The sequence below is a fragment of the Ovis canadensis genome, chromosome 11 (genome assembly GCF_042477335.2).
Source record: "Ovis canadensis isolate MfBH-ARS-UI-01 breed Bighorn chromosome 11, ARS-UI_OviCan_v2, whole genome shotgun sequence".
Taxonomy (NCBI): domain Eukaryota; kingdom Metazoa; phylum Chordata; class Mammalia; order Artiodactyla; family Bovidae; genus Ovis; species Ovis canadensis.
This window is the reverse complement of record NC_091255.1, coordinates 48056652-48077175: the sequence shown is the minus strand read 5'-3', so window position 1 is coordinate 48077175 and position 20524 is coordinate 48056652. Positions and strand designations below refer to the sequence as shown.

Below are 20524 nucleotides of genomic sequence, written 5' to 3'. Positions count from 1 at the left end.
GTTTAGGATTGAGAGTTCTTGGAGAGCAATTGGAGGTGGCTAGTGAGAGGGAGGCATTTGGATGACTGTGGGTGATGGTCTTCCCAGACATAGAGGAAGCAAGTGAAAAAACCAGGTTAGAGACAGACATTAGTTTTGGACAAAGTGGGCACAAGCCTAAGTGGGAGCCGCAGACAGCTCCTCCTGTGGGAGGACATCCAAAAGGGAAAGCAGAAAACAGGCTCCGTCTGGGGCTCCACAGAGAACTCCATCTGCAGTGGATCCTGGTACTTTCAATCAAAGGCAGGGATCATTGGCTTCAGTTTACAGATAAAGCTCTGTGAGGTTAAGCAGTTTGTTCATAGCTACACAGCCATCAAGCAAGGACTTGAACTGAGATCTTCAGATTTCAAGTTCTGTGGTGTTCATGACCCCCAAGTCTTGTGCTGATTCCCCTGGCCCAGAGTGCCCTGGTTTCTGCAAGGGGAGGGGTGCGGGGCAGGAAGAAGCAGATGTCTGAGTATGTTTCTGTCTTCTCGCCGTATGCCTTCTGCTTGAAATTACATTCGCCCAGAACTTGCAGGCAGGGGCATGTCTAGGTGGTTTGGAGATATTGAGGGATGAGGGGAGAGAGATTCTTGTCTCTTGGTAACCACCAACCCTCAACCATCACACAACAAGCATGTTGGTGGTTGTCAACGTGAGGATTTCAACGACCATGAAGTTGGTTGGGACTAGGCCCAGAGAGGCTGATTCTCCTACCGCAGCCACCTCAGGGACTCAGGAACTGAGATGCTGGGGACACCTCCTACCTCCCTCCTTGACTGCTTCTGTCATTTCAGTAGTTTCTGCCCCAGAGTGAGCTGAGGTCAGAGAGGCTGAAGGTTTCCCTCATGCTAAAAAATGAGAGCTGAGTTGTGACCACCAGGACCTAGGAGCAGGGTAGAAGATGGGGTGGTTTCCAGCTGAGTAACCTCAAGAAAAATCTCATCTTAGCCCCAGTAATCACATCAGCAGACGAGTGTGCCTTGCTGCTACTGCTGCTGAGTCACTTCAGTCGTGTCTGACTCTGTGCGACCCCACAGACGGCAGCCCACCAGGCTCCCCCGTCCCTGGGATCCTCCAGGCAAGAACAGCTCCCTTCTAAATCAGGCCTTCCCCCCACTGTCTCTTTTTTAGTTGTTTTTTGGGTGCGTATATTTGTCTCCCTAACTAGATGGCAAGCTTCATAAGACCCGGACAGGCCTGTTTTGTCTGCTTGGCATGTTTCTAATTCCTGACTCACATTTGTCAAATGAATGAATAAATGAATGAGTCCCCCCTGAAGAGCCTACCTCTGGGCCTCACAGCAGAGGCAGCTCATGTCTGTTTACTGAATGTGCTCCAGTGAGCAGAAACAGTCACTTTCAATTCTGCAATTGATGGTGGGGGCAGAGTGCACTAAGAGGTTCCTTCCCTCTTCCCACCCTCCAACCCCCCCAGGAAACAGATGGTAAAAATGCTTTAAATATTGCTGCTTCCCCTAGCACATTTCTGAGCCTCTACCTTACCCCACCCCAGCGCAGCCCAGCCCATTTTTAACTAGTGCAGAAATGGAATCAGCCTAGATGGGCTCTGGTAGTCAATTCTCCTTCCATCTAACTCTGGGCACCACTCTGGGTGGGATGAAAATTCTGTATTTAGTGAACTTTTCCCTCTTCTCTCCACAAGCTACCCAGCCTTCTTCAGTCCTCTTCAACTTCCGTTCATACTCCTTTTTAAATACTCCAAACACAATTTCTCAGGCTGTAACTTAGCTTAAAGCCCTTCAGTCCAAAAGCAACACATCCCCACTGTGCACCAGGCTCTGGGCTGATGGAGAGTGGGTGGTGGGGAATACACAGGTGAGAGAGACAAGAGCCAGCCCTCTAGGACTCACAGTTGATTGGAGAAAGCAGACAGACCAGTTATCATCTCAGTGTAGAAAGGAAGCCCCATTTGACTGGAGAACCAGGCCAGGGCTTGGGAAGTAGGTGGCTTATGTAGTGGGCACTTGAAGGGATTTAGGAACCCACCTTTCTGAGAAGGTGAAAGGCGCTCAGATGGAGGAAACGCAGAAGCAAAATCATAGCTGGGCATGTGCGGGCAAGAACCATGGATGCAGAGCACGGGGGATAACCCGCAAAGGCTGCTGGGGCGTTGTTCTTGGGGGTTCTTCAATGTCAGGAGAGGAGATGGATCTGAATCCAGTGGGCAACAGGGAGCCATGGAAGGTTGATGAGCTGTGGAGTACCAGACTCTGAGCTGTGCTTGAGAAAGGTTAATAGGGCTGTGAGGCAGATGCTCTAGGTAAAGGGAAGGCAGGGAGACCAGTTAAAAAGTTGTTCTCTTGAGGGAGAGGAGCACTGATGGGCTGTAGGTGGGCAGTGGCAGTGGGCTGGAGGAAGATGAGTCTCGTGTGGTGATGGGTCTCTCTTAACTGCCCCCTCCGCCTGATGTTGGTTTGCTTTCTTCACATCTCCTTTTGTCTTCTGGTTTCCCCCAGTTTATGCAAAGAAGGAAATTCACACACAAACAACAACAAGCAGTTCCCCCCTTCCTCTGTCTCCTCCAGCCTGGTTCTCTCTTGGCCTGGGCTCTCCTTCGCTGGGTCTCAGGATCCTGGACCCCTTTATAGGGTCTCTTCTTGGCTGAAGGCTCTCTCTTTGCTCCATCCCTATCTTCAGATGCCCACTGTTGGGAATCAGAAAGCTATGTCCAAGCAGGCGGTTTGCCAGCAAATCATGGGAGGAGTACTGCTTTACTCCTAGGAGTTGCCCATCACCAAGGAGCCTGCAGAAGGAGAGGACACCCAGCCCTCCCTAAGGGAGCTCACTCGAAGGAGGCCGAAAGGCCCACACTGATGACACAGCTGGAGACCTGTTGAGGGATGGAACATTCTCCCAGCCCAGAGAGGATCCATGAGCCCTCTCTGCCTCACACAGCTAGTAGGTACAGAAGGTGGGTAGCTTAGGGTTTTGCTTGTTTTGAGTGCCCCAGACACGGCACTTGGAGAAGCGAGAGCTGGCATCTAGTGGGCCCCTGTGCTAGGTCTCCTGATCTGCAGGGGAGACTAGTCCACCCAGAGAATTCAAGGGTTTCCTCAGGGTAAGGGGGAAGATGTAAATTCTGGACCCCGTTTTCCTTGCACCTCCAGGGCTCTGGACAGGTAGCTCATTGCCCTCCTGGGGCCAGCGTCCCAGGGGATTCCCAGGCCCCTTAGGGGATAGACTCGCGCGGCTTCAGAGACCTCATAGGCAAAGCTTGTGAGAGCCGCACCTGGGCTCGACCTGGGGCCCCGAAGACCCCCGAGTCCTAGCCCCGTCTGACTCAGGACGTGCCATGGGACAACTGATGGCCAAGTTGATGAGCATCTTCAGGGAACGGGGTAAGAGGCACATAAGTCATCCAAGTGACCACTTTGACCCAGCTCCCACCTGCTACCCGCCCCCTCTCATCCCCCTCAACCTGTGGGGTGGTCTGGGAAGATGCGATGGGGCACCTCAGGCTCAAAGAATCCTGCGTGGGGGCTCCCTGCCTGCTCCGAAGTCTCCCCTGCCCCCTCCCCGCCCACTCCCTCGTCGGTCGCGCGCTTCGATGCATCCCTGGGCGGCCGGCCCGGCGAGCCTCCTTCCTCGGGCTAAACGCCGCCGCCGGTTTCCTACGGTCGCGACTTCACGCTCAGCTCTTTCTTCAGACCCCTTCTCTTAACAAGAAGCCCTGAGCTCTCCGGACTTTTGCACAATCATTTTTCTGGAAATGTGGAGAGGCGACAGTGGGGCTCAGCTCTCATTTCCGCTGTCCCGAGGTGGCTCAGGGGTCCCGTCCCGGTGGGAAAGAAACCTGTCCTGTTAGTTTCTCGTGGGGGCAGGGGGCGCGGGAGCAGAAGTAGTACGGTGGACCGAGGTCCCCCAGCTTGCTGGGAACACTTGTCTCCTTCCTGGGAGGCCTGGTGGGGCACACAATCCCTTGGTCATCGGGTTTGGCCCTGACCTTGCCCTTCCCCTGGATACCTCCAGAGCACAAGGTTATCATCGTGGGACTGGACAATGCAGGGAAGACCACCATTCTCTACCAGTTGTAAGTGACTCTCGGATACGGAGGGGGCTGGGCCTTCCTACTAGACTGACAGGCATTTGGACCAATGACCGGAGCCCTTTCTTGGGTCTCTTGTAGCCAGGAGAACAAACAGGCGGAACGCTAGTGTGACCTTCCTGGTACAGGGGCCCCTCAGTTCAGTGGCTTCTGGGTCAGGCATTCGAATCCTGCTCGGTATGAGCAACCCCACTGCTCCCCGCCATCTACCCGCGGTCCCTGCCAAAGCCGGTTGTGAGCTTAAAGCTGTCCAAACCTGACCGATGATCTCTTGCTTCGCTCCCCCTAGCGTCAGGTCTCTGCTCACTCCGGCACCCCAGCCTTGTGTCTTCATTTTTCTCCCCCTTTCAGTCCCTTTTCAGACTGGAGAAGGAAATGGCAACCTACTCCAGTATTCTTGCCTGGAAAATCCCATGGACGGAAGAGCCTGGTAGGCTACAGTCCATGGGGTCGCAAAGAGTCGGACACGACTGAGCAACTTCACTCACTCACTTTCAGACCCAAAAGGGAGGGCCGGCTTTGGGTCTGGCTGGACTCTGTAGGTCCCAGTCTAGCAGAGCCTGGCACGTGTGCGTTTCCCGATATTTACTCTCTGGATGGCATCTCTCCTGTTTGGAACTTCCTGAGTATTTACTTAGGAAAATTCTCCCTGAAAAAATATAATTTTTCCTGAAGAAAAGAGAAGTTAGAAGAAAAGAGAAATTCAAACAATATGAGCATATATATAGTAAAGTTCCCTCTCACCCCTAACTTCCAGTTTTATGTCCCAGGTTTTCCACAGGTATTTCCTACATATAAAAACATGTGTTTTTTTCTAACTCACTTTAAACAAAGCCCCTCTCTGAAGGCCCCCACTTATGTCTGTCTCCTTTTTTCAATCACTTGCTACTCGAACTGTGGTCCACAGACTGGCAGCACTGACATCAGCTGGAAGCTTGTTAGAGATGCAAAATGTTGGGCCCCAGTCCAGACCCTCTGGATCAGAATCTGCCATTTAGCAAGATTCAGCTGCATATTAAAGTTGGGGGAGACTGTTCTAATGAGTCTCCCCTCTCTGGGGTCCAAGTCAAGCAGGACTTGATCTCACTCCTGTCTGCATTCCCTCATCCCCAGCAGAGACTCTGTCAGCCTGGGCTGAGTTGCTCTGAGTTCGATTCAGCCTGACTTAAGGTGGGGGCCAGAGCTGACAGTGGGCTGGGCTGAATGGTTGGTGCCCTCTCGTACCTCCCTAGCCTGACAAATGAGGTGGTCCATACATGTCCCACCATTGGTAGCAACGTGGAAGAGATTGTTCTGCAAAAGATCCACTTCCTCATGTGGGACATAGGAGGACAGGAGTCTCTGCGCTCCACCTGGAACACATACTACTCCAACACTGAGGTGAGGAGGCGGCCTGGGCTGGAGGGGCTGTGTGTTATTAGCCAGCCACTTAACCTCTCTGAGCCTTGGTTCCCCCATTGTCAGATGGAAACTGTAATAATGACCTCTCTGGGACTTCCCTAGTGGTCCAGTGTTTAAGACTCTGTGCTTCTACTGCAGTGGGTATGGGTTTGATCCCTGGTTGGGGAACTAAGAGCCCACATGCCGTGCAAGTTGACCAAAGAATTAAAAAAAAAAATGATCTCATGAGTTGTGAAAAATAAAAAATTAAACAAGAGCTGATTCAGATGTGTTGAATACTTAATGCAGCAAAATGCCTGTTAAAATTTTTGAATACTTCCTGGCAGCTTTTTTTGCTTGCTGGCAGCTTTCTGTGTGATGCATCGGATGGGGTAAGCTCTTTGTCTCTGGGGGCCTTACTTTCTCACTCTGGCAGCAGCAGAATCCAGTGGTTTCATTCCTGGAGTGAGAGCTGATTTCAGGCTCCAGTGCTACCACTCTTAGGCTGTATGGCTGAGGGCAAGATACACCACATCACCTCACCAACCTTCAATCTCCTAGTTTGTAAATGGGGATAGTAACCGTTCCAGTTCCACAAGGTTGTGGTGAGACTCAAGTGGAGTCACAATGCCCAGGACTTGGCATAACCTCTGGCACACAATCAGAAGTTGTGCTCTGTCCACCCTGGGTCTGGATAAAAAGGGAATTCAAATGGGACTAGGGCAGTGAGGTCTTGAGACTGGACAGTTTGTTTTCTGTGGGGCTCACATCAAGGTGGAGTAAAGTGGAAAGAGACACATTCATGGGATGAACGAATGTGTATCATCACTCACAACTTCCCTCTGCTGGCCAGTTCATCATCCTTGTGATTGACAGCACAGACCGGGATCGGCTGCTGACCGCTCGAGAGGAGCTGTATAAGATGCTGGCCCATGAGGTAAGTTCCCTGCAGTTGGGACCCGGGGCACTAGCTACTAGCTGTGACCTCAGTCTACTCACACAGCTTCTTGAGTATCATTACTGATGTCCCAGTCTCTGAGCACCTTTATCCTAGCAGCTTGGGCAGGGCAAGATTATTCCAGATGAAGGGCGATAACGCCTTCAGCGCAACTGATCACAGAATTCAGAGTTGCAAGTGCCAGGCCTGACCTCACTTGTCACTCACTGTGGTGGGACCCCACACGAGTGACTGCACTTCTTTAATTCTCAGTTTCCCCAAGTGCAATATAAGTGGGAAAGGTCATCAATTCCTACCCCCTGGGATCACTGTAAGGATTCTAGGAGCTGGTTGAGAGGCATTCCATGAACTGTTGGTGTCGTTTCATGTGGTTGTTACTGTTGGGCAGGGCCTCCATACTTGCCCCACCTGGGCATGGGGCTGTCTTGCTGGGAAAGCAAGAGAGCTGGAGAGGGCTCATGGGGCAGTGAGAAGGGAGGCTGGGTCTTGGCAGGCTGACGGGGGCTGGGTTCCTCTCTCCACAGGCTCTACGAGATGCTTCCATCCTCATCTTTGCCAATAAGCAGGACATGAAGGACTCCATGACCATCGTGGAGCTCTCCCAGCTCCTCACCCTTAGTGCCATCAAAGACCACCCGTGGCACATACAGGGCTGCTGTGCCCTCACCGGGGAAGGGTTAGTGGCTGTCCTAACAGGACCTTCAGGGCCTGTCCCAACCAGCTGAGCATCAGAAACTTCTCTCATCTCTCTCCTGTCAGAATCTGACTCATAGCATCCCTTAGCATCTGGGTCAAGACAGCTGAACACCTACCCACAGTTACGATGCTGTGGGTAAGCAGTGAGCAAGACAGTGTCTCTGTTCTCCAGGGGCTTGTTCTACTGGGGAGAGGGGTGATGCTCCGGTCAAACACAAACATTTTCAGTACTGAGAAATGCTACGAGGAAAGTGAAATTGAATAACAGGGGTGTGTTTGCTAGAGCTCTGGTGGTCAGGGGCCTTGTCTACTAGGAGGTGACTTCTAAACTGAGACCTGAGTAAGGAGACAACCATGGGAAGACCTGGGGGACAAGCCTTCCAGGCAGAAATCACTGACTCTGGCCTTGAGTTTCCTTATCTGTAAAGAACGCTGTTTCCTTCCAGTGTTTCTGTAGAGAATAAATGATATCATTCAATTAACATTCACTGGGAACCTACAGTTGTTCCTCCATATCCATGGAGTTCACATCCTCAGATTTAACCAACTGTAGATTGGAAATATTCAGAAAAAAAAAAAGCCAGACAATTCCAAAAAGTGAAAATTGAATTTATCATGTGTTAGCAATGATTTACATAGCATTTATATTATATTTACCACTTTTTACATATCATTTACAATATATCAGGTATTATAAGTAATCTAGAGTTTATTTAAAGTTCTGATTTAAATCAGTGACTAGGTTATATGCAAATATATGCCACTTTATACAAGGGGCTTGAATGTCTGAGAATTTTGATATCTGCAGGGGTCCTGGAACCCTGGAACTCCATGGATACAGAGAAACAACTGTACTTTGTGCCAGGTACTGTTCTAGGCACCTGAGAAAAATTAGTGAACAAAACAGATAGAAATCCCTGCCCTCACAGAGCTTACTTTCCAGGAGGGGAGAAAGAGACACTGAACAATAAAAATAAGAAAAATGTACAGTAAGTTAAAAAGTGATATGTGTGAAGGGGAAACATCAATAGGAAAGGGAAGTTGGATGTATGTTGGGGAGAATGTTGTAATTTTAGATAATGTGTCCAGGGAGGGGCTGCTGAGAAGAGAGCTGCTAATTAAATATCTGAGGATGTGAAGGAGCTAGGTCATGGTCACACAGAAGGGGCCTTAAATCAGGCCTGGAGAATCCCCTGTCCTCTTCCCTCTCAAGTGGATTGGATGCCTAGCTGAAGAAGGGGAGACTTTAGGCAGGCCAGCATAAGGAACCACATATTTCTGGCCATGTCCTTCTAACTCCTGGGTCAAGAGGAGCCCCCCACCCCCGTCTCCATCCCATATTCAGTTCAATTCAATCAGCATTTCCTAAGTAACCCTCATGTGCCATGCTCTGTGCCAAGTGATACAGACATGACCGAGACCCCATTCTTGCTTGGAGTTGCTCACAGTCTAATGAAAGAACTTGCTTATGGAGCCTCTTCGCAGGCTTTTGAAGCCACCCTGGCACTGACCCAATGATGGAGTGGGTGGACAGGTGGCACTGGAGGCTTGCCCAAAGACATTGCTAAGGTGGGTCTCCAGGTCTCTTTGTCCAAGAAGCCCTCCCTGACTTGCAAACATCCAGAGGTCTCTGTACATCTCCTTTCTAAACGTTATCACAGTATGTAGTTATACAGTTATTTGTTTGACCATCTGTTTAATATCTGTCTCCTCTGCTAGACTGCAAGCCCTAGAGGGCATGTCTATTTTTTCACCAGTAACCCCTGGCATAATACCCATTGCACGGTTCATTTATGTTTGTTAACTGAATGCAAAACTAGATATAAATTTGGGCGTTCAAGCAGTCAGCTCTGGGCAGGGCTGGGGGTTGGGAATGCCATCAGCCTCATGGGATATGCTGATCCTTGCCCTGTTCTTTCCTTCCTCAGGCTGCCTGCCGGGCTGCAGTGGATGCAGTCTCAAGCCACTGCCAACTGATGTCCCAGCCTGAGGCCAACCAGAAACTTGGAGGGTTTTGCATGGACTATGTGGGTAGAAAACCCAAGTGACTATTATTTTTCTATGATGCTCTAGTGACCAGGGGTATCTATGGATGGTGAGATTGCCACTGTACACCCAACCCCCCCACTGAGGAGCTAGGTGAAGCACCCTGAGTTGCTGTAGACAGGACAGCAGAAAAAGCTGCCCTTCACTCCATGGAAGCAGGCATCCTTCTTAAAGACACCAGGAAAGCTGTTGGGGGATCAGGAAGTGGAGGCCCCTCCCTCAGTCCTCAGCCTCTCTGTAGGAAAAATGGAGGGCAGAGTAAGAGACCCCTGGAATTGTTCTTTATTTCCTAGACCTCTACCCCAACCCCTTAACCCCCACTCCAGCTTTCCGGCCCCTTAGCCATCTTTGTCCCATATACTTGGGTCAAAGGAGATTCCAGAAAGGTGAAGGGGCTGGCTCAGGGGAAGGAAAGGAAGAAAGGAAAGGAAGAAAGTAAAGTCGCTCAGTCCTGTCCATGGACTGTAGCCTACCAGGCTCCTCCCTCCACGGGATTCTCCAGGCAAGAGTACTGGAGTGGGTCGCCGTTTCCTTCTCCAGGGGATCTTCCTGACCCAGGGATCGAACCCGGGCCTTCCGCATTCCAGGCAGACACTTTAACCCCTGAACCACCAGGGAAGAAGGGCAGAGTCAAAACCTGAGAAGGGAGAGGGTGGAGGACCCGACCTTCCAGCCAGAGACAGTTCCTCACACTGCAGGGGGTTCCACTCCTTCCTCACCTTCCCGTTCCCTCTGAGATGCTGCGTCTGACCACAGCTTTTGAGCTTTAAGCTACCCCTTCACTCCCAGTGTCCTTCCAGTGTGAATCCCACTCCTCCCAACATCCCAGATTCCTACAGCATTTGTTTATCTTGTCTTTTTGTAGTGATTTTTCCCCCATACTGTAGTAGGAATTTTATGAAGGTATAATAAATGCCATTGAAAACTGCTCACCTTTTATTGCTGCCTGCTCCTTTGGCTGCACCTCAAAACTGACTCAGTTTCATACAAAGTTCTCCGGCAGGGGAAATCCACCTAGGAAATGGAAAGGGGCTGCCTCAAGGGTCTCTATGGGGACTGGCCCTTCGGTCCTGGGCTCTATAGCCCTCTGCCAGGTGACTAACACCAGGTTTGCCAGCACTCAGAGCTCTAGGCTCTGCCTGGGCCTAGGGGAAGGAGGGGAGTAGGGGACTTTAGGGGTTGGAAAAGCCCAGGAGTCCTATCAAAGTAGAGCTGAAAACAGGATGGAAACCCAGGCTGCCTGTCCTGTACAGGGAGCAGTGCTATTACCCCCCAGAAAACCTGGGATGGTCCTGAGGTCAGTGGGTATGTTCTTTTCGAAAGTCAGGAAGTGCACAACCCTGTGAGAGTCTGGACACAGAAACAGTGGGCTCAAGATTTCTTAACCCGGTGGTTTCCATAAAGAGTGATGAGGGGGAAGAACTTAGGAAGTCTAAATGTCTCCATTCAGATGCCGTCTTCCTTCCATTAGGTTAGCTACAAAGAAGAACACAATAGGTGAAAATTAATAATTCCCTTATTCCGTAGAAATTCACCCTAGCTGGCAAGGAGCACTGGTACCACGGGGGTATAGCTCAGTGGTAGAGCATTTGACTGCAGATCAAGAGGTCCCCGGTTCAAATCCGGGTGCCCCCTCTAAGGCCTAGTTTGTTTTTCCTTCCCCGGCTTCTTAGTCCTGCAGTGCTCCTCCTGACGTTCCCTTACAGGCTAAAGCGGAAGGGTCCTTCAACATTGCGGACCTCTTTTGCCGGCGATCAGAGTGGAGCCCCAGGTCCTGCCAAGCCACGCCCTCAGCCTCTTGGGGGCTTGTACAAAGGCCCGCGCTCTTGATGGTAGGGTGGAGGCGTGAGCCCCCGCACGCAGATCTACGTGTCCCGGGATCTCAGCTGCCCGGGATCTCAGTCTGTTGGAAGACAGACTGAGTTTCTAAGGGCTGGGCTTGGGACAGGAAGGACTGGAGGTGTCTGTGAGCGTGTAGGAGAGAGATGGGCGCCAAGAGAATCGCTAGGGGCGCTCTGGCAAGGTAGGAAAGGCGGACCCAGGCCCAAAGGAAGGTCCAGGAAGTGAGAAATCTAGGGGAAGTGAGGGGCTTCCCCTCCCGCAGTCCCAAATTGCTTTTTCTTACATCATTAGAATTCTTTAGTTCAGAGTTTCAGGAAATAAACTCTGCATTCAGATAAGTAGTCTCTCGAGATTTATAGTCTCTCTGTCTCTTGAAAATACTGGATTCCACTTCCGTTTGTGGACGCAGTCACAGCGCCTGCGCTGGAGTAGCACTAAGAAGTCATCCGCAGGCGGAAAACCAGCAGAGGGGGTATAGCTCAGTGGTAGAGCATTTGACTGCAGATCAAGAGGTCCCCGGTTCAAATCCGGGTGCCCCCTCGTGTACATTTTTAAGGATCCAAATTCAGATTTTCCCAGCCACCACTTTTCTTACAACTTCCTACTTCCACGATTTTGTGTTGACATTTATTTCACCACTTCTATTTTGGGCGAGATGAGGAACGGCGAAACAGCAAAACAAATTTAGAGCAGAGGTTCTCAAAATGTGTTACTGAGAACAGCACCACCAGCTGGGAATGTGTTAGAAATATGGATTCTCGGCCTCAGAACTATAGTACTTGGGGGTGGCTCCCAGAAATCTGTGTTTTATAAGCTCCTCCAGGTGATTCTGATGTACACTCAAGTTCTAGAAGCTTACATTAAAAAAAAAATTGACACGTCATTTGCTTCTAATTATTTCCAAGTTGCTGTTTCAGCCTGAGTCCTTTATTAAGAGACTTAAAAACAAACCGCGCGCGAGGCATCCCGGACAGGGGACTGTTCAAAAAGATCATTGCCGGAGCTGAAATTCCGTCCTGGGTCCTCTCACCTTGATCTCTCGGAAGGTAGGGGCAAGGAGATGTGAACCCGCCTGGCTGGAGTCGGAGATAGCGCGAAGCACGTAGGCAGGTCTGGAAAATCGAGGAAAACCGCAAAACACACGCGTTGCGGCTCGTCACCTGGCCACTAGAGGGCAGCAAGAAGCCGCAGCTGGAAGCAGCAGCCTTTTTGATCCTGAGAGTTGGCAAAACCGCAATTTAAATGAGACAACAAGAACTTACAGACAGGCCTAGCCTTGTCCCATTGTAAGTGATTAGGGGACGTCGGGCTAAAGGAGGTCGGTTCTGGGACCCTGGGTCCTGAGGAAGAACGAACTGGGATTCTGAAAGATTAGTCTTTAGGGCCCCAGCCTGTATATATCAGGGCGTCCCCTTCACCCTCATTCTCCCTCCATCCAGCGCTGGATCTCCTTGCCTTCGCACGAATTAGGTCGAGGAGGGAAGAGGCACCTCCGGGTCCTGACCTGATTCCCTGCCATCTATTAAATCTCCTAAATTGAGGGTATTTTTATTCTGTTCTGGTAGGGTAAAAAAAAAAAAAAAAAAGTTATCTATTCCCAGAGCCTGCTTATAAGGTGGTGGCAGTTGGGGTGAGACATTTCCTTGCTCTCCTCTGAAGATTGACTGAGTCGGGCCCTGTGGAGGTCTGGGGTCCCCAAAGAGGAGGGTGACCTCAGTTACTTTCTGGGGGTGGGAAGAAGTCCAGGTTATTTCAAAGTAGGGATGATTCAGGTCCCCTCCATCCCCATGTCAGCGGGGTGGGATAAAGTGGAGAGAAGCCATAAGAGGGCGTGGAATTCAGGCCTCTGCTGCAAGGGGAGACTCCTGGGGTGGGGATGGGCATCAGATCCCTACACAACTCTGTGCAACAGCCCAGAAAGTCGGGAAGCCTGGTGGAAATGGGTCGGGTGTGGATGGTGGGAGCGCAGGGTCTGAGGAAGGGGCGCCCACTGTCCCTTCCTGGGATCTGGCCCTTCGAGCCTTCTCTCCACCGCTTTCCCCCAGGGAGTGGAGGAGGGGAAGGCAGGCAGAAGCTAAGGTGCGGTGTAGGGGTAGCTGATGCTCTTCGGGGGTTCTCCCAGCCCGAGGGTTCCCCGCCCTGTCCCCTTCCTCCTCCCGCTACCCTCTCCCCCCGCCTGGGAAGCGGCCGCGGGAGCTCTCGGGGAGCGCTCGGGCAGGGCTGGGAGGGCTGGGGAAGACTCGGGGCGAGCTCCGGAGGCGCCGCGCCCCCCCCCCCCGCCCCGCCCCCTCCCCAGTCCCCGCTCCGGGAGGCCGCTCGGCTCGCTCGCCGCCCGCTGGCGCTCCGCCGCTCTCACTGCTTGCCTGCCCCGCGCTCCGCTGCCGCTCCGCCGCCCACCCCTCCGCCGGCCAGCCCGGGGGACCGCGCCGCCCGAGCCGGGCCGGGACAGCTGCGGGCCGGGGGCGGGTCCTGGCCTCCACCATGCGGGCTGAGCTCTGGCTCCTCGTGCTGGTGCTCAGGGAGGCTGCCCGGGCTCTGAGCCCCCAGCCCGGAGCAGGTAGGACTGGCCAGAGTTGGTGGGGGTGGGTCAGGGTCGTGGGTCAAGGGGGCAGATGGGCGGGCGTGGGCATCGAAGGTACCGGCAGGCTGGCGATGTCAGAGGCGCCGGGGGTCGTGTCCGAGGGAGGCCAGGAGCGCTGTGGACGGTGGCAGGTGAACAAGGACCCCTACTTTCCTAAACACACAGGGTGTGTGAGTGAGGGTGGAAGGATCAGACCCCGATGCCCCGATTTCTCCTTCCCTCCTGGAAGGACACTGGAGGGACCCCAGCAGAGAGGGAATCCACAAGGCACTGGGCTCTGGCCCCAAAGAGGACGGTGGGAGAGTCACAGGGTCCCCTGGCCACACTGGGTGAGGCTGAATTCTGATGAGATGCGGAGTCTGGGATGTCTCTTGCTTCAGTTTTGTTTCCTTTTTCTCTCCGCTGCCCTCACTCCCAAGCTGACCCAGTCTGGGGGCTGAGTGGCAGTAGCCAGGAGGATGGAGGAGACCCACCATCTCTCCTCCAGCAAGGGCAGTGGGGAGCTTGACGGCCTCTCCTCTCTGGTACTTGAAGAGCAGCGCTGGGCCCAGAAAGAAGCAACTTGCTGCTTCCCCACCCCCAGCCTCTAGGGTCCTCCAGTCACTCTGGCTCTACTCTGCCCTGGCGGCCCTTGGCCTTTAGCTGTTCTGGCTCTAGATTAGGAGGGTGGGGTGTCCTACCTTCCCCACAGCAGTTCTCTGCAATCATTCTCCCACCTGGAAAGTCCTTTTGGAGATCTACCTTGAGTCTGTCCTGTTATAAAGGAGAGCCATTTTTCAGCAAGTAATTTTGCATTCTCCTCTTTCTTCCTTCTGTATGCAGGCATTCTCTGGGGTTGGGGAGGTGGGTGATTGCAGTCAAGCCTCTTGACAGAATTGGGAAGATAGAGTTCCGTGCCTCACAGGCATAGATGTCCCCCAGGGTGGGATGGAGTAGGTGGAGGGTTTGTCCAGGGGGATGCTGTAGTTGGGCTGCTGTGTCTCAGAGGTCTGTGGGCATCAGGCGCAGCATCAGGGACGGCATTCTTGACTTTAATGGTCCCTGAATATAGTTGAGACAGGCCTGGGTTTCTGTTGAGAAGGAGAGTGTGGGCAGAGGGCAGCGGAAGCCTAGGTGGCAAGAGGCTGCTGATGCAAAACCACCAGTTTTCAGAGAGACCACACAGAGAGTGGCCAGAGATGTGACTTCTAGTTCCAACATCTTGCTTGCTGTGTGACCTTGAACAAGTTACTTTCCTTCTCTGGGCCTGTTTCCTCCCTTATAAAGTGAGGCTGTGGGCAAAATCTTTGTGGGATTATAGGATTATGAGAGATCTTTTTTATGACTGTCTCTCTTTTTCAGATTTGTTATGATGTGTATGAGATAATTGCAAAAAGAAAAAAACAAAAATTAAGTCAATATAAAAAGGAATGGGTTGGACAGGTCAATTTTTTAGGTCTTTTGCAAACCCATCCTGATGAGATCTTCTGAACTCTGGATATGACTGGATTGATGAGGGATGGCTCTGAACCTGACTGAGATGGGAGATCCACGGAAAGGGGTGGGGAAGAGGGCACTGGAAGGAAACAAGGATGGGCAATGCAGGGGCCAGAGCCAGGCTGAGCTGAGGGCTGCCTCTTCAGAGGTGATTGGAAGAGGAGATACCCTGGGGGGCCAAAGAGGGTGCAGGCAGAGATTTGAATCACATCTCTCAGTAGAAGATGCCCTGTCTCCTCAGCTTTGGCAGATTCAGCCAGGAGAAATGAACTTTCTCTGCAGCAGGGAGACTGGTGAGACTGAAGGAAGCCAGTGGGGGCGCTGCTGACTCTGTGTCGAGCTTATTTTTTTTCACGACCAGACTGGGTTTGAGCGGGCCCTGTTTGGAGGCAGGGGTTGTCTTCTAGGGAGAACAGATGTGGGGGTGGGACCCTCTGGGAAAGGGCTGCTCCGATTGGTGGTGGAGCCCTGGTGACAGGTGAGAGGGCAGTTGGGAGCTGGACCTGAGGGGTGGGTGCTGCCATCCAGCCCCAAGGCTCCAAGTCCTCTGTGCTGTGTGGGGAGAGGGGATGTGGGTGGGGAGTGGAAGGGGGCGGGGCTCGGGGGGAGCTGAGATCTCCCCTCCCTCTTGATGAACTGGCCTTGAAACTTCATCTGTCATTAAAACAGGAGCAGGAGAAAGATGGATGAGTGACCCAAAGGTACAGTCAGGTGGTGAGGGAGACCAACAGAGGCTGACAGGCAGATAGACAGATGGGGAGACAGGAAGATACTAGGGTGCATGGTGGGAGCTGGGGGCACCCTGGGGTCTGGGCTGAGTGAAACTGGAAGTGCCCACATCAGACAGAGAAGGAAAAGGCCACTGGAGGTGGCATCCTGTCCTGGGAGCTAGCAGATCAGGCCCATCTCCAACCCTGGGTGACCCTGGCCGCTTCATCCTTTTTCTGCCCCTTGGATTCTCCATCCATAAAATGAAGTTTGGATCAGATTGCCTCTAGGGCCCCTTGTAGCCTTGACTCTGCTTCCAGCCTTCTCCTTGCTCACCAGGGAGGGATCTTCAAACAAATGGAGACTGAAATCCAATCTCCGCCCAGTGGCCATTGGACAGCCTCTCCCCACCCCCACCTCTGCTCGCACTGCCCCAAACACTCAGGCTGCTGTCCCCTGGGATCGCCAGGTAACTGGCTTCTCTTCATCCGGGTCTCAGTCAGCTCAAGGGCCACCTCTGAGAGAGGCTCCCTAAGGAGCCTGTCCAGAGCAGAAACAACCCCAACCCTTCCGTCCTTCTGTTTCCTCCACAGTCCTTCTCACCATCTCACATTGTCTTACTGGCTGAATTACTCATCTTGGTTATGTCTTTCCCGACTAGAATCTTCATGGGCACAGGGCTTGTGTCTACCTGTTCGCTGTTTTTGCCCCAGCACTCACACAGTGCCTGGCACATAGTGCGTGCGTGCCAAGTCTCTTCAGAATCTTTGTGACCCTATGGGCCTTGGCTCTCCAGGCTCCTCTGTCCATGGGATTCTTCAGGCAAGAATACGGGAGTGGGTTGCCATGCCCTCCTCCAGGGCATCTTCCCAACGCAGGGATTGAACTTGTGTCTCGTGCATTGACAGGCGAGTTCTTTACCACTCTTGCCACCTGGGAAGCCCTCCTGGAACACGGGGCTCAATAAACGTGTATTGAGTGAGTGACTGAATTGGAGGAGCTCACAGACCCCATTCTGTCCTTTTGAGAGAAACTCAGAGAGGCAGATTCTTCTTTTCTCCTCTCCTCCCCTCTTTTCCTCTGAGCCACCGGCCATCCCTCGCTGCCCCTTCCTCATGCCTCCCTCTCGCTCCCCAGATCAGGGTCCTCAGTGAGTCTCTGCCTGCCTGCAGGAGGGAAGAGAGTGCGGTTGGCGGCTTTGTAACAGAGAGGAAGGATTTCAATTTAGGGTCTGGAGCCTTCCAGAAACCCCTTGGAAAATTGGTCCTCATATGAAACCCAGGAAAGGCAGGAGGACCCTGTTGGATGCTGTGTGTACAGTGTTTTGTTAAAGACTCACAATGACTTGCCAAGTGTGGGTTTTATCATTTCCATTTTCTAGAGGAGGAAACTTAGAGATTGTGCGATTTGTTGAATGTCGTAGTCAGTAAGCGATAGATTCAAGGTTCAATCTCAAGCTTATTTGATTCCAAACTTGTGTTTTTATTGCTGTGATAACAAGGAGGCTTTCTGGGGAGGCTGTGCCCCAAGAGAAGGGTCTTCTAAGCCCTGTGGGTCTCAGGAGTTCTGAGAATTTAAACATGCCTGCCTTCCTTCCTTCCTTCCATCCATCGTCACCTGTGTGTGCTTGACCAGCATCTACTCTATGTCAAGCACCTAGAGCTTGTGGTTGCCCAGATAGCAGTGATTTGTCAGGATCAGGGCTGGGACTATGCACATAGCATTTGGGGTGAGGCACAGAAATGTCAGAGAAGGCACTGGGAAGAAGCGACATCTCGTGAGACTTGAAGGATGAGCAAGAGCTCGTCAGTTCCATTTATTTATGGAGCAGAATGATCTAGACTGAGAAAGCTGCCTGTGTGAAGTCCCATGGCCAGAGAGAGTGGGGCTGAGTCCTGGAAAGGACTGGGGGACTGAAGAAGCCAGCAGGGATCTGATCACGAAGAGGCTCCAGTGCTGAGTGGGAGAGCTGGGCTGTCAGCCGAAGGGTCATGGCAAGAGGGGAGCACAGGAGGGATGGAATGGAGTTTTTCCTCTGGACAGGATGCTCTGGCAGGTGTGTGGGAGACTGGCCCAAGGGCATGAATGGTAGAGGCTGAAGTCATCACCAGGAAAGAGGTGATGGTGGCCACAACCGAGTGGTGGCCGTGGGGCTGGAATGGCATGCTTGGGTGACGGGTGGGATGAAGGTGGCTTGGCTCAGGCACTGGGATGGTGTGACCAGGCCTCCTGAAGTCAGCCCATTGCTTCTTGCCCTGGAGCAGGGCAGAGGCACCAGAAGAGGGTTGGGGCATGGCCACTGGGTTGCCCCTCTGCATTCCAAGGGGTACAGTCTGCCGGGGAACCTCCCAGGTTCGGGCCCAACGGCACCTGTGCATCCTGCCCTGGGGCTGCCCTGCACCTTAGAGAATGGCCTTGCGTGTGAGTCACCTGGTGTACCGTGGTGTGAGCAAACCTGCACTTGCTGTGCCTGAGTGCAAACCCCCTCATGGACTGGTCACGTGACCTGGGTTTCCCAGTTTGTAAAATGGGTCTACAACAGCACCCCTCTCATGAGGCAATTGTGGAGATTAAATGAGTTAGTGGGTTTAAAACCCTGGGAATAGTGCCAGGACAGGGTAAGCATTCTCTAGAAGTGAGCTATTATTGTTATTACCCCTCACAGTGCGAACACTAGACTTGTTCGCTACTTGGGGTCATGGGTGGTGGAATGGATGAATACATGGCTAGCGGTGCTCTGGAAGCTTCTCGCCATCACTCACAGGCAGGTCCCCTCACATGCAGAGGCAGGGGATGGGTGCTGGGAGGAGGGCAGAGCAGGCGGTAGCCGGGGGTTGGAGCCCACAGGAGGAGGACCCAGGCCTTCAGGCAAGTGTGTGTGTGCACATAGGCCCTTACATACGCACGTGCAAAGCCAGCTGTGCTGGGGGCTGGGAGGGCGAGATTCAGGGTTAGGTCAGCGTGGGGCAGGTTCTCGGTGACCACCTCCTCTGTCCCTTGGCCCTTCCCCTTTCTGGATACTTGGTCTCTGGTCCTGGCCCTGAGTCCTCCTACTTATAAAATCGTATTTTTGCTTCTTACTGTATGCTCATGGTGGCCTGGGCCATAGGCACAATTGTCATTCCCATTTTCTACTTCTACTTAGACGAGTAGACTGATGGGTCCGAGGTCACACAGCCTGTGGGTGTCAGGTGTGCCGTCCCTGGCCACGCTTCTGGTGAGGCCCTCTCACCAGGCCTCGCGCCACACCGTCCAGGCTCCTTCTGTCTCGGATGCAGGACTATGATGCCTGCAGATCCCTAGCAGCCCTTTCCGGGCCAGCTCAGCTCCTCTGCTTGTTCTGCACAAGCTCCTTTCCTGTTCTGGCTCCTGCCCAGGCCTGAGGGCTGCTTGCAGGAGGACCCAGGCAGCCCAGCACAAATAGTTCTGACTCCAGAGACAGCTGTGGGCCCCACCCGAGAGGGGCAAGACAGCCCTGCCTTGGGGTCTGAGCCACAGGCAGGCTGCCTTCCCATTATTGGGTTCAGGTCCATCTCAGCCCGTGGGCATCTTGGGGCAGGGGTCTGGAGACCACCCTTTCCCCATCTTCTCCAGAGCATCTGGTTGCAATTAGGGGCAGGGGAGTGAAAGGGGGCCGGCAAGGATCCAGCAGGCGCCAGCAGCCAAGAATGACTTAATTGGATAAAATGTCTAATGACAAACCAGAGCCCCACAGCAAAGAGTCCTGGCCCTAGCCCCAGGCCTGGTCCTGGCCAAGCCTTTTCTCAACCTCTGTCCTTGCTGGCTCCCAAGTTACCTTCAGTATCCTATTCTCAGTTGTGCAGTGATTGAGCACCCACTGTTTGCTAGGTACCAGGATGCACATTTACGGTAGGTGGCAGAGTCCTGGGGGAACCCAAGTCTACCAGGGAGACGGGCACATAGTTGGACCACTGGCGGGTGCTGCAGGAGAGATGGCTACCCCGGGAGCTCTGGGGACCAGGTGGGGCAGGGCATCTGATACAGCACAGGCCTGAAACTGATGGAGGTCACAGGGAAGTTCAGCTCCTCCCATCTGGTGCATATACACGTCCATAATAGGTATGGCATTTGGAGAAACAGGATAAGACACATCTTTGTGGGCATCCATGACTCTTTTTCTGAAATGGGAAGGCATGATTTCTGTGTCATTTGGAATACATTTAATGTCCAAGAGGGAACTGGAGAGAATATTGGGTTGAGGAACGGCTGCTGGATGGCCTGGGTGCAGCCGCTCTTCAATCCTGTGCTCACCGCAGACATTGCCAATTGATCGTGACCATCTTTCCTGCTAAACACAAATGGAGCCTCAGAATTCTTCCCAATTAGAGCATTCCTGATTCTCACTAATCCATTGGAGGTGGCTTTTGAGATGAAACCCATTTGTTATCCTTAATGGATTTGTATAGCTCCTTGTTTCATGGGGAAAGTGACTTGCTCAAGGTAGTGATAAGACTAAACAGTGCTCCCCACTATGGAGACATCTTCAGTTGTCACAGCCTGGGAGGAGGGGCTACTGGCATCAAGTGGGTAGAGGCTAGGAATGCTGCAAAAAAAAAAAAAAAATCCTGCAATGCATGGGACGGTCCCCCACAACAAGGAATTATCCAGTTCAAAATGTCAGTGGTACCAAGGATGAGAAGCTCTGAACTAAAATAACTCTGCTCTCTGGCTTCTAGTCCCTGGAGTCCCTTGGAAGATGAGATTATGTGCCATTTCTGGCAGAG

The 20524-nt window shown here is 52.6% G+C and overlaps 2 protein-coding genes and 2 non-coding genes across 7 annotated transcripts in view; all 4 read left to right on the top strand.

Annotated features, from left to right (window-relative positions):
* Positions 1-2329: 2329 nt before the first annotated feature.
* ARL5C (ARF like GTPase 5C) lies at positions 2330-10100 on the top strand. Of its 4 annotated transcripts, none has more exons than XM_069543321.1 (7): positions 2330-2945; positions 3155-3385; positions 4017-4077; positions 5325-5472; positions 6326-6409; positions 6955-7106; positions 9055-10100. In XM_069543321.1, the coding sequence occupies exons 2-7, from the start codon at positions 3340-3342 to the stop codon at positions 9101-9103; spliced, it is 540 nt and encodes a 179-aa protein (XP_069399422.1). In that variant the 5' UTR covers positions 2330-2945; positions 3155-3339; the 3' UTR covers positions 9104-10100. The 4 variants fall into 4 exon arrangements, 3 of the variants coding, with proteins under 3 accessions (XP_069399422.1, XP_069399423.1, XP_069399424.1); XM_069543322.1 differs by having other exon boundaries at positions 2525-2958; XM_069543323.1 differs by lacking the exon at positions 6955-7106 and having other exon boundaries at positions 2527-2958.
* Positions 10101-10735: 635 nt separating this feature from the next.
* On the top strand, positions 10736-10807 carry TRNAC-GCA (transfer RNA cysteine (anticodon GCA)). The gene has a single exon. It is a non-coding gene; the product is annotated as a tRNA-Cys (tRNA).
* Positions 10808-11482: 675 nt separating this feature from the next.
* On the top strand, positions 11483-11554 carry TRNAC-GCA (transfer RNA cysteine (anticodon GCA)). Its single transcript has one exon. It is a non-coding gene; the product is annotated as a tRNA-Cys (tRNA).
* Positions 11555-13314: 1760 nt separating this feature from the next.
* The window catches only part of PLXDC1 (plexin domain containing 1), a 62999-nt gene continuing 55789 nt past the window's right edge, over positions 13315-20524 (top strand). Inside the window, exon 1 of the mRNA XM_069543311.1 lies at positions 13315-13571. Within this exon, the coding sequence (XP_069399412.1) occupies positions 13496-13571 (76 nt within the window). The 5' untranslated portion in view covers positions 13315-13495. The remainder of the gene's footprint in view (positions 13572-20524) is intronic.

Coding starts and splice junctions, on each gene's coding strand:
- ARL5C (XM_069543321.1), top strand. CDS start 3,340: ATGGGACAACTGATGGCCAAGTTGATGAGCATCTTCAGGGAACGGG. Junction 3,386..4,016: donor GAGCATCTTCAGGGAACGGG/GTAAGAGGCACA, acceptor GGATACCTCCAG/AGCACAAGGTTATCATCGTG. Junction 7,107..9,054: donor TGTGCCCTCACCGGGGAAGG/GTTAGTGGCTGT, acceptor TTCCTTCCTCAG/GCTGCCTGCCGGGCTGCAGT.